Source organism: Macaca thibetana, chromosome 10, assembly GCF_024542745.1.
Source record: "Macaca thibetana thibetana isolate TM-01 chromosome 10, ASM2454274v1, whole genome shotgun sequence".
Taxonomy (NCBI): Eukaryota; Metazoa; Chordata; class Mammalia; order Primates; family Cercopithecidae; genus Macaca; species Macaca thibetana.
The window spans coordinates 12,921,997-12,944,062 of NC_065587.1; the positions used below are offsets into that span (position 1 = coordinate 12,921,997).

General features: G+C 53.9%; 3 protein-coding genes across 13 annotated transcripts in view; 1 reads left to right on the top strand and 2 right to left on the bottom strand.

Annotated features, from left to right (window-relative positions):
* The window catches only part of POLR2F (RNA polymerase II, I and III subunit F), a 242,822-nt gene that overhangs the window by 89,488 nt on the left and 131,268 nt on the right, over window positions 1-22,066 (bottom strand). The gene's annotated exons all lie outside the window — the stretch shown is intronic.
* On the top strand, window positions 28-8,431 carry C10H22orf23 (chromosome 10 C22orf23 homolog). Of its 3 annotated transcripts, XM_050806355.1 has the most exons (7): window positions 28-149; window positions 510-621; window positions 1,379-1,441; window positions 5,451-5,633; window positions 7,004-7,135; window positions 7,651-7,751; window positions 7,921-8,431. In XM_050806355.1, exons 1-7 carry the CDS (start codon window positions 57-59, stop codon window positions 7,990-7,992), a joined length of 756 nt encoding a protein of 251 aa, XP_050662312.1. In that variant the 5' UTR covers window positions 28-56; the 3' UTR covers window positions 7,993-8,431. The 3 variants fall into 3 exon arrangements, with proteins under 3 accessions (XP_050662312.1, XP_050662311.1, XP_050662313.1); XM_050806354.1 differs by having other exon boundaries at window positions 7,651-8,431; XM_050806356.1 differs by having other exon boundaries at window positions 42-180; window positions 7,651-8,431.
* The window catches only part of MICALL1 (MICAL like 1), a 36,965-nt gene continuing 24,742 nt past the window's right edge, over window positions 9,844-22,066 (bottom strand). Inside the window, exons 10-16 of one of the 2 annotated variants that reach the window (XM_050806180.1) lie at window positions 18,522-18,656; window positions 17,761-17,887; window positions 17,552-17,642; window positions 17,329-17,402; window positions 13,601-13,715; window positions 12,995-13,041; window positions 9,844-11,153 (exon numbers count right to left, since the gene is read on the bottom strand). In XM_050806180.1, coding sequence (XP_050662137.1) covers window positions 11,032-11,153; window positions 12,995-13,041; window positions 13,601-13,715; window positions 17,329-17,402; window positions 17,552-17,642; window positions 17,761-17,887; window positions 18,522-18,656 — 711 coding nt within the window. In that variant the 3' untranslated portion in view covers window positions 9,844-11,031. Of the gene's footprint in view, window positions 11,154-12,994; window positions 13,042-13,600; window positions 13,716-17,328; window positions 17,403-17,551; window positions 17,643-17,760; window positions 17,888-18,310; window positions 18,657-22,066 lie in introns of those variants that run through there. The other variant, XM_050806181.1, reaches the window with a different exon arrangement.

Sequence of the window (22,066 nt, forward strand, 5' to 3'; positions counted from 1 at the left end):
GGAGGCAGGCCAGAGAGGGGAAGTGCGCATGCGCTGATTCGTGAGTGCGCGTTTCTATGGTAGCCAGAGTCGCTAGCTGCCAGCTCCAGCAGCCCGGATCGCGTAGTATTTCTGCGTGGCACCGGTGCTGGTGCGGCTGTAAAGCAGTGGTCAGTGGTCACCGCCTCCGGGAGCCCACTTGTATGTGCAGAGGGGAGCACCCAGAGTGGGTCTTAGGGTGAAATTTCAATTTTGGCATATCACCCAGTGGGTACGGTTGTGACCATGGCTATATTAACACTCCCTTCCCGAGGGGACTTCCCTGCCACAGGCGCTGGGTCAGAATGAGGACTGTGTGTGTGTACCTGTCTGTGTCTGGGTGGGAGGTTTAGGCACTGTCGCAATATTAACTGGCGGCATCATTCTCTGGCTCGATCTCCGCTTCCAGACTTCTGGGGATGTTGGGCATGGGGGAACAGAGATTAGGAATAGGAGACAGGAGGTGTGTCATTGCGTCTTTCCCTCCTCAGGGTCCTCCCATGGCTTCACAGAAGCAGATGGAGGTAGTGACCAAAGGAACTGGGTTCCGGCGCCGCCCCAAGACGACCACTTACACCCCGGGGACCTGCGAGCTGCTCAGAGGTCAGTGCGTTAAAGCAGCGATCCCCAGCCTTTTTGGCACCAGGGACCGGTTTCGTGGAAGGAAATTTTTCCACTGACGGGGGTGTGGGGAATGGTTTCGGGATGAAACTGTTCACCTCAGATCATCAGATATTAGTTAGATTCTCATAAGAAAAGCGTGCAACCTAGATCCCTCGCGTGCGTAGTTCACAATAGGGTTCGCGCTCCTATGAGAATCTAAGGCCGCCACTGACCTGAAAGGAGGCGGTGAGGCTTGCTAGCCCGCCGCTAACCTCTTGCTGTGCGGCCCGGTTCCTAACAGGCCAGGGACTGGTACCAGTCCACTGACGGGAGGTTGGGGACCCCTGAGTTAAAGGATGAGAGAAGAATGGTGGTAGTTACCCTCTGTAACTGAGTTCCCCCGTACCTGACCTGTGGCTTAGCAATTGCTATTTTCCTTTACAGATAAGGAGCCTGGGGTTCAGAAAGCTTCAAAGTTCTACTGCATATGCCTTAGGCGGGGAGAGGAGGGGGAGGTTCAAGGTGCTACAGCTTGCCAAAAGTCAAAGAACTAAAGTTTTTAGAGTAGTTAACTCCTATGCATCCTTTAGATCACACTTTCAACTTTCCCGAGGAAGATCTCTCCTCCTTACCACCACAGTAGGATCAGCTGTTATGCACCCTCACACATTTTCCTTCACTGGGGTTAGCACAAGCTGTAGTCAGTTATTTATCTGCCTGCGGCCCAGGAGTCCTCACAGAATGCTTTGTCGTGCAGTGATGATGAAGGAATCCAAACTGACGAACATCCAGCAGCGCCACATCATGGACATCATGAAAAGTAAGGGGCAATCCACAGAGCCTTCCTGGCCAGAGGGGATCTGGGGCCACGTTTTTTTTTTTTTTTTTTTTTTTTGAGACTGAGTCTTGCCCTGTTGCCCAGGCTGCAGTGTAGTGGCGCGATCTCGGCGCACTGCAAGCTCCACCTCCCGGGTTCACGCCATTCTCCTGCCTCAGCCTCCCGTGTAGCTGGGACTACAGGTGTCTGCCACCACACCCGGCTAATTTTTTGTATTTTTTAGTACAGACGGGGTTTCACCGTGTTAACCAGGATGGCCTCGATCTCCTGACCTTGTGATCCGCCCACCTTGGCCTCCCAAAGTGCTGGGATTACAGGTGTGAGCCACCGTGCCTGGCCTGGGGCCACATTCTTTTTATTTATTTTTTATTTTTTTTATTTATTTATTTTTTTGGAGACGGAGTCTCGCTCTGTCGCCCAGGCTGGAGTGCAGTGGCCGGATCTCAGCTCACTGCAAGCTCCGCCTCCCGGGTCTACGTCATTCTCCTGCCTCAGCCTCCCGAGTAGCTGGGACTACAGGCGCCCGCCACCTCGCCCGGCTAGTTTTTTGTATTTTTTAGTAGAGACGGGGTTTCACTGTGTTAGCCAGGATGGTCTCGATCTCCTGACCTCGTGATCCGCCCGTCTCGGCCTCCCAAAGTGCTGGGATTACAGGCTTGAGCCACCGCGCCCTGCCAGGGGGCCACATTCTTAATGCTTCTGCATGTTAAGGGAGAGAGGACCTCATATAAAAAAAAAAAAACAGCTGGGCACGTGGCTCATGCCGGTAATTCCAACACTTTGGGAAGCCGAGGTGGGAGGATGGCTTGAGCCCAGGAGTTCAAGACCAGCCTGGGCAACACCGCAAGACCTTATCTCCACAAAAATTTTTTTTTTTTTGAGATGGAATCTCACTCTGTCACCCAGGCTGGAGTGCAGCGGCATGATCTCGGCTGACTACAACCTCCACCTCCTGGGTTCAAGCAATTCTCCTGCCTCAGCCTCCTGAGTAGCTGGGATTACAGGCATGCGCCACCACACCTGGCTTAATTTTTGTATTTTTAGTAGAGACGGGGTTTCACCATGTTGGCCAGGCTGGTCTCAAACTCCTGACCTCATGATCTGCCCGCCTCGGCCCCCCAAAGTGCTGGGATTCCAGGTGTCAGCCACCACACCCAGCCTCCAAAATTTTTAAAAATTAGCCAGGTGTGGTGGTGCACACCTGTAGTCCCAGCTACTCAGGAGGTTGAGGTGGGAGGATCACTTGACCCTGGGAGGTCAAGGCTGCAATGAGCTGTGATTGCACCACTGCACTCCAGCCGGACAACTGAGGGGAACCTGCTCTCAAAATTAAAATAAAATAAAATAAAATAAAATAAAATAAAATAATAATAAAATAAAATATAAAATAAAATATAAAAACAGGTCAGGCTGGGTGTGGGAGCTCACACCTGTAATCCCAACACTTTGGGAGGCCAAGACAGGCAGATCACCTGAGGTCAAGACCAGCCTGGCCAACATGGTAAAATGCTGTCTCTACAAAAATACAAAAATTAGCTGGGCATGATGGCGGGTGCCTGTAATACCAGCTACCCAAGACGCTGAGGCAGGAGAATCACTTGAACCTGGGAGGCAGAGGCTGCAGTGAGCTGAGACCACACCACTGCACTCCAGCCTGGGCGACAGAGCAAGACTCCATCTCAAAAATAAAAAATAAAAAATATAAAAACAGGTTAGGTGTGGTGGCTCATACCTATAATCCTATCACTTTGGGAGGCTAAGACAGAAGGATTGCTCAAGCCCAGGAGTTCAAGACCAGCCTGGGCAAAACACATACATACTGGGCTGTACCTGTAGTCCTAGATAGTCAGGAAGCTGAGGCAGGAGGATCACATGAGTCCTGGAGTTCAAGGCCAGCTGGGGCAACACAGCAAAACCTCTCTCTACAACAACATTTTTGGGTGTGTGACCAAAAAAATTAGTATTCCTGACCCCTTGCTCCTGGGGAATTGATCTTGTAGAGGCTGGATGAGCAGAAAAGGTAGACAGGCACAGATCAAAACAGTATATGGGCCAGGTGTGGTGGCTCATGCCTGTAACCCCAGCACTTTGGGAGGCTGAGGCGGGCAGATCACCCAAAGTAAGGAGTTCAAGACCACCCTGGCCAACATGGTGAAACTCCATCCCTACTAAAAATATAAAAATTAGCCAGGTGTGGTGACCCGGGCCTGTAGTCCCAGCTACTTGGGAAGCTGAAGCAGGAGAATAGATTGAACCTGGGAGACGGAGGTTGCAATGAGCCAAGATCATGCCATCGCACTCCAGCCTGGGTGACAAGAACAAAACTCTGTCTCAAAAAAACAAAAAAAATTAGCCAGGCATGGTGGCACACACCATAATCCCAGCTACTCAGGAGACTGAGGCACAAGAATGCTTGTACCCAGGAGATGTAGGTTGCAGAGAACCAACATCACGCCCCTGCACTCCAGCCTGGGCAACAGAGGGAGACTCTGTCTCAAAAAAAAAAACAATGGATGGGACCTGCTCTAAGCTGGGCTTTATGGTAGTTGAGAGGTGGGGTCAACCGACCAGACAGGTGACATATTTGGATGGCCTGGGGGAGAAGCCCCAGGGATGGCCAAGCAGGGGGATGGACCACAGGAAGGATAGGTACCTATCGTCCGAACTGTCCCTCCTTATCCATGGAGCATACAGAAAGCTTTAGAAACCCATCCATAGAAATTAAAGCACCAGTACAAAGATTTGATGTACAAGAATGTTTATTGCAGCATTGTTTGAAGTAGTAAAAAACAAACCTAGAAATAACCTGAATTTCTGAAACTAGGAGGTGTGCTGAATAATGTATCCATTCTAAGGATACTAGTATATAGCTATAAAAAATAAGTTACATATAAATGGAGTGATCTGAACAGATGTCTATGAAAAAATGTGAAGTGAAAAGTCTGTTATTTTAATATATTACAGTATGATCCAGTGTTTGAAAGAATCTTATATGCACATATAAAATATATACACATATATCTCTGAACATGTTTGTATAACCATCAAAAAGGAAAGAGACCACCAAACTGTTACCATCATCACTCATTCATTATAGAGCGGTGGGATTGGAAGGAAGAAGACAAGATTCCTTGTACTGTTTGACTTGTTTTGTTTTGTGTTTTGAGACAGAGTCTCCCTCTGTTGCCCAGGCTGGAGTGCAGTGGCTCAATCTCGGCTCACTGCAACTTCCGCCTCCTGGGTTCAAGCGATTCTCCTGCCTCAGCCTTCCTAGTATCTAGGATTACAGGCATGCATCACCACGTCCAGCTAATTTTTATTTTTTGGGTTTTTTTTTTTTTTTTTTTTTTTTTTTTTTTGAGACAGTCTTGCTCAGTCACCCAGGCTGGAGTACAATGATGCAATCTTGGCTCACCGCAACCTCTGCCTCCTGGGTTCAAGTGATTCTCCCACCTCAGCCTCCTGAGTAGCTGGGACTACTGATGCCTGCCACCACGCCTGGCTAATTTTTTGTATTTTTAGTGGAGACGGGGTTTCACCGTGTTAGCCAGGGTGGTCTCAAACTCCTGACCTCAGGTGATCACCCATCTCGGCCTCCCAAAGTGCTGGGATTACAGGCGTAAGTCACCGTGCCCAGCCAACTTTTATTTTTAAAAAGTGGCCGGGTGTAATAGCTCATGCCTATATTCCTAGCACTTTGGAAAGCTGACGTGGGTGGATCACTTGAGGTCAGGAGTTCAAGACCAGCCTGGCCAACATGGCCCGTCTCTACTAAAAATACAAAAATTAGCTGAGCATGGTGGCACATGCCTGTAATTCCAGTTACTTGGGAGACTGAAGCAGGAGAATCGCTTGAACCTAGGAGGCGAAGGTTGCAGTAAGCTTAGATTGCGCCACTGCACTCCAGCCTGAGTGACAGAGCAAGACTCAGACTCAAAAAAAAAAAAAAAAAGCCATGTGGGTCCTCCCACCCCCACTCTTCATTCCCCAGGAGGAGATGCTTTGCCCCCACAGTGCAGCCTAACATCCAGCCAGAGGGTCTTACCTTCCAAGCAAATAGCCTCGCCTATCTACCTGCCTCCCATCCTCGCAGCCCGTCCCCACCTCCGGCCTGCCAACATGTGCCAAGCCAATGGGGCCTACAGCCGGGAGCAGTTCAAGCCTCAAGCCACCAGTAAGTGAGGGTCTCGGCCTTTCCCCATCTCCCTGGGGGAGGACGGGGGAGAGGGACGCAAGCAGTGGGAAGGTTGCTAATCACATCCCCATGCACTTTGTACCGATGCTCTTGAGCCTCAGCACATGTTAGCTTAGGGGTATTCAGGGCGCAGAGGAAACAAGTCAGATGGTCCTCTTTTTTTATTTTTCCAGAACTCACGATTAGCTGGAATCTACCAATTCCTGATTTTAGGGGCTATCAGGGCTCAAGGCCACAGCCCAACCTCTCCCTGCAGCCCCTACACATAGGTTGCCACTACAGGCATCACCAAGGCCCCAGGTTCCTGAGCTTTCTTAGCCTTGCTCTGCACCAAAGCAGTGTGTGGGTTTTGACAAAACTTCTTTTTTTTTTTGGAGATAGAGTCTCACTCTGTGCCCAGGTTGGAGTGCAGTGGTGCTATCTTGGCTCACTGCAACCTCCACCTCCTGAGTTCAAGCAAGTCTCATGTCAGCCTCCTGAGTAGCTGGGATTACAGGTGTCCACCACCATGTCCAGTTAATTTTTATATTTTTAGTAGAGATGGGGTTTCACCATGTTGGCCAGGCTGGTCTTGAACTCCTGGCCTCAGGTGATCCGCCCACCTTGGCCTCCCAAATGCTTGGACTACAGGTGTGAGCCACCGTGCCCGGACTCTTTTTCTTTTTTTTTTTTTAAGAGATGGGATATTGGCCCGGCGTGATGGCTCATGCCTGTAATTCCAGCACTTTGGGAGGCCAAGGCTGGCAGATTGCTTGAGCTCACGTGTTTGCGACCTGCCTGGGCAACGTGGCAAAACTCCATCTCTACTAAAAAAAAAAAAAAAAAAATACAAAAATTAGCTGGGCACGATGATGTCCACCTGTAGTCCCAGCTACTCGGAAGGCTGAGATGGGAAGATGGCTTGAGCCCGGGAGGTTGCAGTGAGTCGAAATTATGTCACTGCACTCCAATCTGGGCAACAGAGTCAGACCTTGTCTCAAAAAAAAAAAAAAAAAAAAAAAAAGAAAGAAAGAAAAAAGAAAAGAAAAAGAAAAAAAAGAGATGGGGGTTTCACTACATCCATTAGGCTGGTCTTGAACTCCCGGTCTTAAGTGATCCTGCCACCTCAGCCTCCCAAAGTGTTGGAATTACAGAACATACCCAGAGTCTTTTCTTGGTTCTTTCAACCTCTTTCTGCCTCTCTTGACAGTACAGTATTGCTCAGGAGAACCCAGGGTAGGAGCCAGGTGTACAGAAGCCCTGTCTGCATGACCAGGCACCCTGCAGCAAGCGCGTGCACTTGGGAACGCAGACCATGAATGAGGGCACCCTTCGCGGCCTAACTAGGCCATTTCTTTTTGGCCCTACAGGAGATCTGGAGAAGGAGAAACAAAGACTCCAAAATATCTTTGCCATGGGGAAGGACCCAGAGGAACGGAAAAGAAAGGCCCCTCCTGCACGACAGGAGGCTCCAGCCCCTGAGCAAGACCGATTTGAAGAGTGTAAGGCTCCGATGGACCAGTCATGCTGGGGGTGGGGGTAATGTGAGGAGGGGGCCCAGAATTGGATGCAGCAGTCAGGGGATCCCTGGGGGTCAACAAGTGAGAAACACTATTTATTTATTTAATATATTTATTTTGAGACAGTCTCGCTCTTATTGTCCAGGCTAGAGTGCAGTGGCATGATCGGGGCTCACTGCAGCCTCCACCTCCCAGGTTCAAGCGATCCTCCTGCCTCAGCCACCTGAGTAGCTGGGATTACAGGTGTGCGCCACCACGCCTGGCTAATTTTTGTATTTTTAGTAGACAAGGGGTCACCATGTTGGTCAGGCTGATCTCAAACTCCTGACCTCGTGATCCACCCGCCCTGGCCTCCTAAAGTGCTGGGATTATAGGCACGGGTCACCGTGCCCGGCCTAGAAACACTATTTGACAATAGAACCACTTCTTCTCCTCAAGAGAGGCAACCTGCTGCCGGCATCTGTCACGGGAGCCTGACAGCCCTCTCCTCTGTCCAGTGGTGAAGGAAATCCAGGAGAGGAAAGAATTCCTGACTGACATGGAGGCCTTGGGACAGGGCAAACAGTACCGAGGAATCATCCTTGCTGAAATATCCCAGGTAGGAGAAACAACCGGGGAAGCGGGGAGGGGAAGGGCCCAGAGCAAGTGTGAATGGAAATACAGGGCCAGCTGTGGCAGGGTTCAGGGGTCAAGCTCTAGCTCACTGCTGTGACGGTTCCTCGGGTTCCTAGCCCTGATATACCCACTTTCCCTGATGCCCTTTGCAGAAACTCCGGGAAATGGAAGACATTGACCGCAGGAGGAGTGAGGAACTTAGGAAGGCTCTTGCCACCACTTAATCTGTCTCCAGAGATAGGCAGCATAGCCCAAGCTCGACCACTGGAGTCCACTCCTCTGCCAGGCAGGGCCATCCTCAGGCCAACCCACCCTACCAGCCTTCAGCCACGTTAGATGGTGGCACAGCACTGCCCTGCAGAACCCCACGGCATACTCAGCAGCCTAGCCCCTGCCGAGGAATGCCACTGGAGCCCGAGACCACAGCCCCACACACAGAGGAGTAAGACCTGAGCCTCCCTAATAGGACGTGTATCTAAAGGTATCCACTGGGCGTGCTTCCTACCGCCTCCAGCCTGTGGCCTGTTCATTTGGTTTTCTGAATTCAGGAATGAAAATGATTCCTTTCTTTCTGTTTTAGGATTTACTTATTTGATTTCTTACCGCCTTAGGCAAGTATTCAATCACAATGATTAACTGGCCAATAAAACATATTGAACGTGGGTCATTACAAGCACCATTTTGTTTTCAGAGGGATAAGCTTATTTGTTCAAGGCATTAGAATTTGTCAAGCACAGATGGTTTCCAGCTACCTGTTTGCATATTTCAAGTGGCAATGAGAGCCAACCTCTTGGGCACCCCATGGCTGGCTGCTGTGGCAGGTGCTGAATTCCACTCTGTTAATGATCTCAATAAACCTCTGCAATGGTTCATTATTCCTCTGTGAAAACTAGGTCTTAATGAGATACCACAGCCAAGGGCATCTAACTGGCAAGCAGTGTACTCGGGATTCAAAGCTGGCTTTAGCCTTATGTCTTTCCACTATACCCATGGCCACAGAAAGAAACACGAAAGGGTGGGAGGGACCTAGAGCCCTGGCCTGGAAGTTCCAATCCCAGCATGTGCTGTGTGACCTTTCTTGGGCAAAACCCAGCAGCTCCGTGCTTGTGCATCTGTGAGGCCCTGCTGGGAAGGAGCCACCCGACACCGTGTCCTGTACACAGCACATCTGTCCCCTCCCCTCTAGTTCCTGATACCCATGATCCCTACCTTCTCCAGTATTCTGTCAGTTGCCTGTCCCAGTAAATCACCAGAATATTTTGGAAATATCAACCCTGTCTCGGGCACCTGGAGGGAGTCTCATAATCCTATCAGGCCACATGACCCAAGTTTTGGTTTGCAGAATAAACACGGCCCTGAAGTGGTGAGGCCCCGATCAAGGGCGGGCTCAGGGACGTTCCTCGGAAAGCCTCTGTCCACACACCCTCAAGAACCTGAGGGCAGAGGGTGCACCCTGATGGGAACAGTTGTCCTCCACCTCAAAGGCCCCATCATGTGGTCAGGAGGCAGCAAACCAGAGAACCCCAGCAAACCAGAGAACCCCAGCCCACCCTGGACACACAGTATCAGCCAACCCTTGACTGATATGACCAAATGACACACATATAAAATCTGGATTTCTAGCTTCTTACGACAAACAAAGGATCTGGCAACACCGGGCCCACATTCAGTGCCACAGGCCACAGGTGACTTGAGTGAGGAAGGCAGCCCCTCAAACTGCCTCCAGCTCACCCCTGCCCCTGCCAGCTTAGTCTCCTGACACTGAAACAGCCCGTCAGAGCTGTCACTTGGGTTCATGCGTGTTACCTGTCTGGCCCTGGAAAGGCTCTGGAGTTGGTGGCTCCAGCTCCAGGCCAACAGGAGTGTTTAGAAGCAGCCTGCCAGGGGCTGCATGGCCGAGGAGCCACCTCTCCCTGTAGAGGAAAGGGATCCTGCCCAGTGGCAGGCGGTGAGGGCAGAGATCCCTCTTGGAGGATGGCTCCAACATGGCCTCTGGGGGACCAGAGATGCTCAGCCAGCAGCTGTGGCAGAGGCAGGCGGGAGGGCAGACAAGGCTGCCGCTATGGCCAGAGGCGGCAGGGCACTGGCAGTTGAGGTTGTCTGTTTATTGGCGAGGAAACTCCTCGAGAGTTAATACAGTGTGATCTTTTCCCAGAGGTGTGTAGAGGGAAGGGGGCCTAGAGGCGTCCCAGAGATAGCTTATAGCAACAGTGCTTTGACCAAGAACTGCTGGGCACATTTCCTGTAGAAAAGACGGTGGCCCCCATCACTCCTCCTCTCCTATAGCTATCCCAGAGGGGTGAGTGGCCATCAGGCCTTCGGTGGGAGGGAGTCAGGGAGAGAAGAGACAACAGGGGAGACAGACCAGTGATGACCACGAGCGGGAGCGAGCCTCTCCCCTGGACTGGGGTGGCGGAGGAAAGTCTAAATGAGGTGTCAGACTACAGACGTTAAGGAAACGAGATGAGCACGTGCTTCGAGTGTACCCTCTTCCTACCTGACAACCAGGGACCGGAACTGCAGCCTGGGGGCAGCACTGAGAGCAGCCAACAGGGCACCCACCTGCCCCTGCATGGCCATCACAGCCCTGGTCCTGGCAAGGGAGGCTCCCTGTGGAGTAAGGGGAGACGAGGGAAACTGCTCCTGGAACTGTGAGGGAGAGAGGGATGGATTTGCCCGTCAGGCCCATTCACGTCTGACAGTACAGGCCTCTCAGTCATAAACTCAAACTTAACTGGAGACGTCAGAAACAGAGCTCCTGAGTGAGGGAAACTGAAAGCCAGGGGCGCCTGCCCAGGACAGGAAGACAGAGACTCAGAGCCAGGGCTGGGGCAGGAAGAAGCCAGTGCGGCCCAGCGCCACTTCCTGGCCTGCCTGGAAGAGCAGGACCCTGGAGGTGGAGACCCAGGCCAGAGTTCATGGCAGGGGCTGGGCAGGGTGAGGGGGCGAATGTGCTCAGCAGGCGCCCCTCCCTGTACCCTGGGACCCTATTTGCCCCTTGGGACTGCAGCATCTGCAGTCATCAGAATCAGGTTGGGCAGGGCCAAGTCACCGCTGCCTGGGGCTCGGAGAAGAAAGAAAAGACTCTTTGGCCCAGAGCAGTCAGAGGCCCCTGAGGAGGAAGAGGCCATCACCCCGAGGATCCCTCCCCTTAGTCATCTTCCTCCTGACTGATCTGAGGGGAGCAGCACATCCCCTTCAAACAGAGCACAGCCCAGGAGCTGGTCCAGGAGGGGGCAGTCCCCAACTGCCTTCTCGTGCTGTTAGCTCTTGTCTCTGGGGGACTTGCTCTTGGCATCACGTTTGTTTCCTAGCAGTTTCAACATCTTCATGGTCTTGAACTTCCCCTTCTTCTTGCCCTCGGGTTCAGCCTCCCTCTGGAACTCTGCAGCACAGACAGGGGAGCACTTAAATAGAGAAGAGGAGTCCATCCAGGGCAGGCTAGAGCCAGTGACAGGCCTGGGCATGGCCAGCAGGGCTCAGCCAGCCCCACCACTTCCTGTGTGGAGCCTGGGAGGGACAAGCCACTCACCTTTCCCAGCCTCTGTCTCTTCATCTAGAGGATGGGGCCCATCCTCCCCCTCCCACCTCCAGTGTTTGGGGAAAGATCAGGATGGTCAGCACATGTAAGAGCTCTGCAGAACCCAGGAATTCTTTTTTTTCTGGAGACTGAGTCTCATACAGGCTGGAGTGCAATGACGCAATCTTGGCCCACTGCAACCTCCGCCTCCTGGGTTCAAGCGATTCTCCTGCCTCAGCCTCCCCAGTAGCTGGGACTACAGGAGCCCGCCACCACGCCTGGCTAATTTTTGTATTTTTAGTTGAGACGGGGTTTCACTGTGTTAGCCAGGATGGTCTCCATCTCCTGAGCTCGTGATCCCCCCTGCCTTAGCCTCCCAAAGTGCTGGGATTACAGGCATGAGCCACCGCACCCAGCCTAGAATCTGGGAATTCTGAAGCATGGCATTCATTTATCTTTTTCTTTTTTTATCTTTTTCTTTTTTTTTTGAGACGGAGTCTCGCCCTGTCACCCAGGCTGGAGTGCAGTGGCCAGATTTCAGCTCACTGCAAGCTCTGCCTCCCGGGTTTATGCCATTCTCCTGCCTCAGCCTCCCGAGTAGCTGGGACTATAGGCACCCGCCACCTCGCCCAGCTAGTTTTTTTTTTTTTTGTATTTTTTAGTAGAGACAGGGTTTCACCGTGTTAGCCAGGATGGTCTCGATCTCCTGACCTCATGATCCGCCCGTCTCGGCCTCCCAAAGTGCTCGGATTACAAGCTTGAGCCACCGTGCCCAGCCTTTTTTTTTTTTTTTTTTTTTTTTTTTTTTTGAGACAGAGTCTCTGTCGCCCAGGCTTGAGTGCAATGGTGCGGTCTCAGCTCACTGCAAACTCTGCCGCCTGGTTCAAGAAATTCTCCTGCCTCAGCCTCCCAAGTAGGTGGGACTACATAAGTGTGCCACCACACCCAGCTAATTTTTGTGTTTTTAGTAGAGATGGGGTTTCACCATGTTGGGCCAGCCTGGTCTCAAACTTCTGACCTCAGGCGATGAGCCCGCCTCAGCCTCCTAAAGTGCTAGGATTACAGGCATGAGCCACTGTGCCCGGCCCCATTTATCTTTTTTTTTTTTTTTTTTTTTTTTTTCTGAGACGCAGTCTTGCTCTGTCACCCACACTGGAGTGCAGTGGCACGATCTCAGCTCACTGCAAGCTCCGCCTCCTGGGTTCACGCCATTCTCCTGCCTCAGCCTCCCGAGTAGCTGGGACTACAGAGGCCCGCCACCACGCCTGGCTAATTTCTTGTACTTTTAATAGAGATGGGGTTTCACTGTGTTAGCCAGGATGATCTCGATCTCCTGTCCAGTACTCTTTTAACCGTTCCAAGCACCACTTGGTCCCCAGGAAGCATTGCTGTTTGGGCCCACAGACTCCAACAAAACCAGCTGCAGATCTCAAGGGGGAATGCACAGCTGAGGACAAATCCACAGTCATCTCTGTGGGCATCAGGGCATCCCACGGCTACCCTCCAAGCCTAAGCCACAGCCTTCCTGGCTGTAGGCTGGCCTCTCTTGCTACACACAGCCCTCTCTGCAAAACAGAGGCTGCGGAGTTTGTGCACAGCCATCCTGGTAGTGCCCACTCCAATCCTCCCTTCAACCAATCCCTCCCTTCCACCCCCAATGCTGAAGTTCAACTGGGCACCAGCCTCATCCCCAGCAAGGGCCTCACCTTTCTTCTTGATCATGGCTTCCAACATCTTGTCTTCCTCTTCCTCCCTGAAATAAGCAGCAGCAGTTAGGCTGGGCACGGTGGCTCACGCCTGTAATCCCAGCACTTTGGGAAGCCAAGGTGGATCATCTGAGGTCAGGAGTTCGAGATCAGCCTGGCCAACATGGTGAAACCCTGTCTCTACTAAAAATACAAAAAGTAGCTGGGTGTAGTGGCTCATGCCTGTAATCCCAGCTACTTGAGAGGCAGAAGTAGGAGATTTGCTTGAACCTGGGAGGCAGAGGTTGTAGTGATCTAAGGTTATGCCATTGCACTCCAGCCTGGGCAATAAGAGCGAAACGCTGTCTCAAAAAAAAAAAAAAAAAAAAAAAAAAAATTAAAACAGCAGCAGCTGAGAGTCCCACAGGAGGAAGGAGCAGATGCCCTCTCTGTCCACACAGGGCTGAGCAAGGGTGTACTGGGATCGCTGGTAGGAGGGCAGGGCTGGCCTGGCCCGAGGTGTGGACTGTGTCTTTGGCTCTCCAGGGAGCTGCCCCACCCATGGGGCCATGGGCCTGATCTGCTCTGGCCCTGTCTCCCAGGAGCCCCCACCCCTGGCCATGTCACCTCTGCCGGTCCTCATCTAGGCAGTTGACGATAGCGTTGCGCTGCTCAATGAGGGTCACAAGCTCCTGCATCAGCACCTTCTCCCGGGCCCGGTCCTCCTCCGTCCAGTCCTTTTCTGCCAAGGGAGAAAATTTAGGGGGCATGAGTGTAGGAAAGCCCTCTTCCTCCCCAAGCTGCCAGGAGCCACTGCCTAAGTGCTGCAGGCCAGCCCTGTGCTAAATACCATGCTAGATACTAACAGCGCAGAAAGGAAGGGCCCCGATAGGTGGGGCTTACAAGTTCTTGGGAAAAGAAGGTTGTTGACAGAAGAGACCAAGGACACCAGGCTGCCTACCAGAGTCTGCAAAAGGCCCCAGCAGGGCCAGCAGAGCACATGCTGCAAGAACAGGGCGGCACCAAGAGTCTCAAGCTTATGTTCATTCATCCATTCAACAAATGTTCACTAGGTGGCTTCTGGCGGGAGGCAAGATTCAGGAGGGACAGAGTGGGGCAGGGGACAGGAGACAACAGGGAACCCCAAGGCTTCTCCAGCAGGAGAAGCAACATGACCCAAGTGACATACTGGGACATTTATCCAAGGCTGTGGAGGAAGGTAGACTAGAGGGGATGCTGGGGGCAGGGAGCCCAGCAGAAGGCTCCCCTGAAGCCAGGCACACCTGCTGCCCCTCCAGCCTCCTCTCCTCTCAAGGCCCCAGCCAACCCACAGGACCACCCCGAGGGGCCCACCAGAGCCCTAGTATTTCCCCCTCCCCCAGCCTGCAGGCTCCAGGGATGAGTGCCTACACTTGGCCTTCCCTCCACAACATCTACCGCCACAGGCTTCCCTGCCTTCAAATAAATATCCTAGGCCGGGCCCGGGGACTCATGCCTGTAATCCCAGCAATTTGGGAGGCCGAGGCAAGTGGATCACCGGAGGTCTGGAGCTCGAGACCAGCCTGGTCAAATGGTGAAACCTCATCCTATTAAAAATACAAAAATTAGCTAGGCGTGGTGGTACACATCTGAAATCCCAGATACTAGGGAGGCTGAGGCAGGAGAATTGCTTGAACCCAGGAGGTAGAGGTTGCAGTGAGCTCAGATCATGCCACTGCACTCCAGCCTGAGCAACAGAGCAAGACTCTGTCTCAAAAATAAATAAATAAATAAATAAATAAATAAATAAATATCCTTAGCCAGGTGTGGTGGTGGGCGCCTGTAATCCCAGCTACTGGGGAGGCTAAGGCAGGAGAATCACTTGAACCCGGGAGGCGGAGGTTGCAGTGAGCTGAGTTCACGCCATTGCACTTCAGCCTGGGTGTCACAGTGACACTCCATCTCAAAAAAACTAATAGGCCAGGTGCAGTGGCTCACGCCTATAATCCCAGCACTTTGGGAGGCTGAGGCAGGCAGATCACGCGGTCAGGAGATCGAGACCATCGTGGCTAACACGATGAAACCCTGTCTCTACTAAAAATACAAAAAATTAGCCGGGCGTGGTGGCGGGCATCTGTAGTCCCAGCTACTCAGGAGGCCAAGGCAGGAGAATGGCGTGAACCTGGGAGGCGGAACTTGCAGCGAGCCAAGATCGCACCACTGCACTCCAGCCTGCGTGACAGAGACTCCAACTCAAATAATAATAATAACAATAATAAATAGGGCCAGGGCTGAGCACGGTGGATCACGCCTGTAATCCCAGCACTTTGGGAGGCTGAGGTGGGCGTATCACGAGGTCAGGAGATCGAGACCACCCTGGCTAACACGGTGAAACCCCGTGTCTACTAAAAATACAAAAACAGCCAGGTGGGGTGGCAGGCGCCTGTAGGCCCAGCTACTAGGGAGGCTGAGGCAGGAGAATGGCGTGAACCTGGGGAGGCGGAGCTTGCAGTGAGCCGAGATTGTGCCACTGCACTCCAACCTGGGTGACAGAGTGAGACTGCATCTCAGAAAAATAAATAAATAAATAATAAAAAATAAATAGGGCCGGGTGCAGTGGCTCGTGCCTGTAATCCCAGCACTTTGGGAGGCTGAGGCGGGTGGATCATGAGGTCAGGAGATCGAGACCATCCTGGCTAACATGATGAAACCCCATCTCTACTAAAAATACAAAAAATTAGCCAGGCGTGGTGGCGGGCGCCTGTAGTTCCAGTTACTCGGGAGGCTGAGGCAGGAGAATGGCATGAACCTGGGAGGCAGAGCTTGCAGTGAGCCAAGATCACACCACTGCACTCCAGCCTGGGTGACAGAGCGAGACTCCGTCTCAAAAAAAAAAATTAAAAAAAAAAATAATAATAATAATAAATAAATACCCCTCCAAAATAAATAAATAAATAAATAAATATCCTGAAGCCCCCTTGGCCACTGCCCCTCTCCCCCATGGCCTCACCTTGCCAAAATTGAGGAGCAGGTGGCCCAACCTGGTTCTGGAGACAGAGCAGGGCCTCCAAATCATCACCGAAGTTTGAATCTCACTTTGCCATTTCCCATATCTGGGGTCTGGGTACATTATGTCCCCAGTCTACGTGCGGGGAAACGGAGACTTGGGGACATGAAATCTCTGACCAGTGCCACGCAATGAAAGTGGAGCTGGTACTTGAACCCAGCAGCCTGATGCCCCCAAGCAACGGCCCTCCAGCCTCACCCTTCCAAAAGCAACATCCGGGACAGGCTGACAAGCCCAGGACGCACAGCCACCACATGGGGGCTGGAGAAGCCCCAGTAAGCCCGGGGCCAGGCTAGCCAGGGAGGCAGAGGAGCCGTGCCCACTCTGGCCACAGGGCGCCGCTGTGGGATCCGAGTGGTGACCGCGCCCCAGCCTCCTGGAGAGTTGGGAGTGACTCACACAAGGCAGCAGAAGCCTGGGACATTCTGTGGCTTCCCCTGGGACGTTCCAGCCTCCCAAATTCCCCATTCAGTAGACAGTTTCCCTGCCACCATCCCCACAGTCTGGAGGGGCTGTGTGTGCCGGGACAGCCCCAGATCAGAGATGTGGATGGAAGCCCAGCCCCGTCACCCACAGCCAAGTCCCTTGACCTCTCTGGCCCTCCACTTCCCATCTGTCAACATGGCACTTGCCCAGGGCTGGCACCATGCCTGAGCCATAAGAAAGTGGTCAAAAGCCTTGGCTCCCAACTCTGGGCTCTCCACAGTCCTGGGGTCTCTGCCTGCAGCTGCGGTTCACTGCATTCCACTGTCACATGGCGTGTGAGGAGCCCTCCTCACCAAACCCCAACTCAGCCACATGGTAACCGTCAGCCATCAGCCCCTCAGAGGGTACACAGTCCACGTCCACGGTCTTCTGGTCCCAAGAATACCCAAGGAGGTGGGGACCTTCATTCCCGTTTTACACTTGAAGCCACTGAGGCTCAGTGAGGCTAAGAATCCTGCCCAAGGTCACATAGCAAGTTAGCAGCAGAAAAGGAACAGTCTGACCCATGTACACATCAGGCTGGGCTGGTCCTGGGCCTGATCTTCATTCACTGAGAGTCCGTCGTCCCTGGTATCATGGACGTCCACAACCCACACTGTCTGTGCGGTTCCCTCTCCAACGCAGCCCCGGCCAGCTTACTGCCTGTTACAGTCTCTCCCATCCTCGGGGGTGACCCAGACAGCCCTGCCCCGCACCTCCTCCTCTGGCCCTGTCCCTAGTCTGCCTGTGCATCCCACTGGGGTTTTGTCTGCCCGCTCCCCCACTCCTCCATATCACCAGGCCCCGGGGCAGGTGCCAGGGGAGTGCCAGTGGCTGCGCTCACCTGGCTTATTGAGGAGGCACCGGAGCTCATACTCGACATCAGCCTGGCGCTGCTCCAGGTTCTGCTGCTTGAAGCTAGAGGTGGGAATAAGGTGACTCTTAACAATTCTGCCCGAGCCCCGGCTGCCCTGCCCTGTGCTGTTACTGATGAGGGAAGACGGTAAGGGTTCTCAGTTCTAAGCTCTACGGATTCCAGGGAGGGCTGCCCCGAGCGGATGACTCACACATAGATGAGCTCGGACTCTCGCCGCACCAGTAGGTGCTTCTCGTGGATGAGCTTGAACCAGTCCACCAGCATGTCATCCTCACGGCCCTCTGGAAGCCAGACACCCACTGAGGCCAGGGCTGGCCGCCATGCCTGGCTCAGTTCCCCAGGGAATAGAGGCTCCTGCCCCCAGCCCCACCCAGCAGGCCCTCCCAGCCGCTCCCGCACCATTCAGGCCGCCACGCAGCTTCTCCTCCAGCAGCACCCCACGGTGCTCCAGGGCATCCAGCCGGCGCTCAATGGTGTCCATCTCTCCGTGGATGTCCTCCTCGGGGATGTACTGGTCAGCTTGGACCTGCCCAACAGCTCCTGGTCACCTGACGGCCAGCCGAGCCCTCCCCTGCCTGGTTGCTGCCAGGAGCCTTGCCCTCTTCTCTGGCCAGCATTGGCCACTGGTGGCTCCAGGGCCCGGGGCCTGCCCCCGACCCCAGCATGGTTAGAAGGCAGGGTCCCAGTGTAGGGAAGGGGCCAGTGTGGGGACAGCCACAACCCTGCATGCCACTGGTCCCAGCACCAACAGACACACCAGAAGGTGGCATGACTCCCTGCCCTTCAGAAACGCCTCCTCTCTGCCACTCCAGAAAGGCTATCACAATGTCAGTGAGAGTGACCTTATTACAGAGATAAACTTGAGAACACTCTAATCAGCTTAAGTAGCAGCGTATCAGGAGTGTTTGATACTTGAACTTGTTAGTAACAAATTAAAGGCACCACCTACTGCTTTTGGTGGTGAAGGGCGGATCTGCTCCAAATCTCTCCGGGCTGCAAGTTAGACCTTCAAGTTGGGCCACCCAAGAGCACTCTCTTGAGCATCTGAGGCCAGCTGCCCAGCCACCCAGCCTCCCTAGAGTCCCAGGGGAAGCCTGCAGCTGCGGAGTGGGAGGTGCCAGCCCAGGCCAGCCTGGTCTCAGGGGGCTCCAAGCTGGTACCTTGCGTTTGATGAGTGGGAAGCCGTGTCCTGGGGCAGGTGGCCTCACAGGCTTAGAACCCTTGGTGGCCTTCTTTGTGACTGGGGACGCTGCAGGCGATGGCTTCCGGTTAAAAGGATTCTCCTTGCAGGAGGACTAAAGGAAAGGAGACATGACACAGGGTGAGTCTGGGAAGAGGGCACGTGAGACCCCAGCAGCCTGATATTTGGGAACATGGAAAGCAGGCCAGCGCTCCAGGGCCAGCAGGACACAGGCAAAGACACGGTCTCCTCAAATTCCGTCTCTGATGCATGGAGTCATTCAATAAACTTTCTATTTCCAGGGCTCTTCTCTCCTGTCAGTTATTGCACTGGATACTTTTTACACTTTTTTGAGACAGTCTCACTCTGTCACCAGGCTGGTGTGCAGCTGTGGCATAACCACCGTTCCACTGCAGCCTCAGCCTCCTGGGGCTCCAGCGATCCTCCCAGCTCAGCCTCTCAAGAAGCTGGGACTATACCTCCCAGCTCAGCCTCTCAAGAAGCTGGGACTACAGGCTCGCACCACCATGCCTGGCTAATTTTTTGTTTTTTGTTTTTTTTTTTGTAAAGACAGGTCTTGGCCGGGCGCGGTGGCTCAAGCCTGTAATCCCAGCACTTTGGGAGGCCGAGACGGGCAGATCACGAGGTCAGGAGATCGAGACCATCCTGGCTAACACCGTGAAACCCCGTCTCTACTAAAAAATACAAAAAAAACTAGCCGGGCGAGGTGGCGGGCGCCTGTAGTCCCAGCTACTCGGGAGGCTGAGGCAGGAGAATGGCGTAAACCTGGGAGGCAGAGCTTGCAGTGAGCTGAGATCCGGCCACTGCACTCCAACCTGGGCAACAGAGCGAGACTCCATCTCAAAAGAAAAAAAAAAAAAAAAAAAAAGACAGGTCTCACTTTGTTGCCCAGGCTGGTCTCAAACTCCTGGGCTCAAGTGATCCTCCTGCCTGGGCCTTCCAAAGTGCTGGGATGACCACACCTGGCCTTTTTATACATTCGTGCTGAATTCTCCCGACCACCCTGCCAAGTGGGTATCACAATGCCCATTTCACAGCTGAGTAAACTCAAGTTCAGAGAGGGTTAGTCATTTGCTCACGGCCACACACTTCCCATGAGCCCCGGCTAGGATGAGAATCTGTCTGTTTCAGGGCCTGGGCAGCCATCTAGCATTGAGGGGTAGTGCTTAGAACCTTGCCCATGTGGTAGGCAGTGCCCTACTGTGCCCCAGTGGTGGGGGTGCCTGGCTGTGCTAGCCTCAGAGAAGGCAGGGGTTTCCCTAGAGGCACAGAATGGCATGGGGTTTAGGGCAAGACAGAGCTATGGTAGTTCATTCGGGCCTCATAACCACCCTCTCCCCAGTGGGGACTCTGAGGCTCAGAGAGGTGAAGTTCTTCGCCCAGGGTCACCCAGCCAGGAAGTGCCTGACCAGCAGATGGAGTAAGAGGGTACCTCCCTCCCTGCCAGAGAAAGATCTCATCCTCTGCTGCCCAGCCCAGTACCCACACACCCAGAGCCCAGGCTCTGCATTCCTCCGTGCCTCTGGGGAGACCCCTGCCCTCTCTGAGGCCAGCACAGCTGGGGCAGCCCCACCACCGGGACACGGCAAGGCCCTGCCCACCACATGGGCAATGTCACTATTTCCCAACCACTCTTCCCAGCTCATGGGAAACAGGCATCACTGTGAGCCCCTTACAGAGGCCTCACCTGAGACCTGGGACGCTCCAAGAAGCACTGACCCAGCTTTCCCTCGGCAGCTGCAGAGCAGGGGGAGGTCTGTGCCAGCCCAGGCAGAGAGGCTTTCGGGGTGGGGGCTGCTCTGGGGTTTCTGAAGCAGGGAGGGTGCCAGGGCCCAAGTCTGGGCACAGCAAGGAGCCAGGGCTTGGCTCCCACAGGGCAGCACCTACCCAATGACCCAGGGTGGCACCCGAAGGCGCCCACTGCCTCTGAAATTCTCTCCTAATCCTGGGGTGACAGTGGGACAGGGGTTCCCCACAAGGAGGTGTACTTGGGGTTCTGCCCCCTCCAACACACCCAGAGGGGCCGGCAGAGCCAAGCAGCCCAAAGCCCCTGAGCCCCTCAAAGGTTTTCAGCCTTTTCTCAGCCTCAAAACTTCAGATCAATCTTCACGCAGCCCAGGACACAAAACAGGAGAAACCGAAGCTGACCCACCCCCGTGCCCTCCACCACCAAGGAGCCAGGGAGCCTTCCGAGCACTCAGGACACTTAGTGCCAGGCAGCCCCTCACCATCTGTGGGAGCCCGAGGCCCAGAGGAGAATGGGGCCTGCTCAAGGACACACAGCAGATGGGAGGCAGAGCCGGAAGCAGTGCCCAAGAGGCTCTTGCCAGGGCCAGGGAAGGTTCAGTGGCGCCTGAGGCACATGGGCAGGGTCAGGCCACAATTTCAGCTGCCCCACAAAGGCCATCCTGCCACCCTCTACCTGGGGCCAGATGAGCCTTGGGAGCTCAGAGGCCTGCAGGGCCTGCCGGAGGGGCTGTGGCTGCAAAAGAGGCCCCTCATGAACTAGGTGCCCAGAGGGAAGTCCTGAGACCAGGCAATCCCCAGGTTCTCAGTACAGGGCTGAGAAATAGATGAGCCCACAGCACACAGCATATGTAGAACAGAAGCAGCCTGGACGGGTGCCTAGCCAGACCCTCCCCACGCCCATGTCACCCAAGAAAAGACAAAGCCCAGCAAGGGAGCAGAAGGACAGGAGAGGGCCACATCTGCTCTGCTCGGTAAACTCCCCCATGGCACACAGCGGAAGCATCCAGGAAAGCGGTGTGTCCTGGGTCCTTCTGCCTGTTGGGGGTTGACCCCTGGCCCACTACAAACTCCACACGCAGCAGCGTGCTCATTACAACCCCTCCCCCGACCTGGCTGGGAGCGCCTTGGAGACAAGGGACCACAATGTCCACATGACCTGGGGAGCCCAGGCAGCCATGCACTTGGGAGGCATTCAGAAACCCCAGCTCCCCTGTTCCATGGCGGGGAGACCCAGGTCTCTGCAGAAGGGAGTCACCCCCTCCGCTCTGTGCCCTACCATGGGTCACCTTCCAAAACGACCATTACGCCTATCTCCCTGAGCAGATCGTGAGCCCCTGGAGGCCAAAGACAAGGTCTTTTTTTTTCTGAGACAGAGTCTCACTCTGTCACCCAGGCTGTGGGCCATCTCAGCTCACTGCAACCTCCACTTCCCAGGTTCAAGCAATTCTGCCTCAGCCTCCCGAGTAGCTGGGATTACAGGCGCCCACCACCACACCTGGCTAATTTTTGTATTTTTAGTAAAGATGAGGTTTCACCATGTTGGCCAGGCTGGTCTCAAACTCCTATTCTCAAGTGATCCGCCTGCCTCAGCCTCCTAAAGTGCTGGGATTATAGGTGTGAGCCACCGCGCCCGGCCAGTACAGGGTTTTAATACAACTCTGCCCAGGGTCTGGCATCAGTAGAGCCTGAGTGAATGGAAGAGTGGACAGACAATACGGGATGACTAGTAGCTGGTGAATGGAACCCAAATAGGCC

Coding starts and splice junctions, on each gene's coding strand:
- C10H22orf23 (XM_050806354.1), top strand. CDS start 57: ATGGTAGCCAGAGTCGCTAGCTGCCAGCTCCAGCAGCCCGGATCGCGT. Junction 1,442..5,450: donor CATCATGGACATCATGAAAA/GTAAGGGGCAAT, acceptor TTCATTCCCCAG/GAGGAGATGCTTTGCCCCCA. Junction 7,136..7,650: donor GCAAGACCGATTTGAAGAGT/GTAAGGCTCCGA, acceptor TCCTCTGTCCAG/TGGTGAAGGAAATCCAGGAG.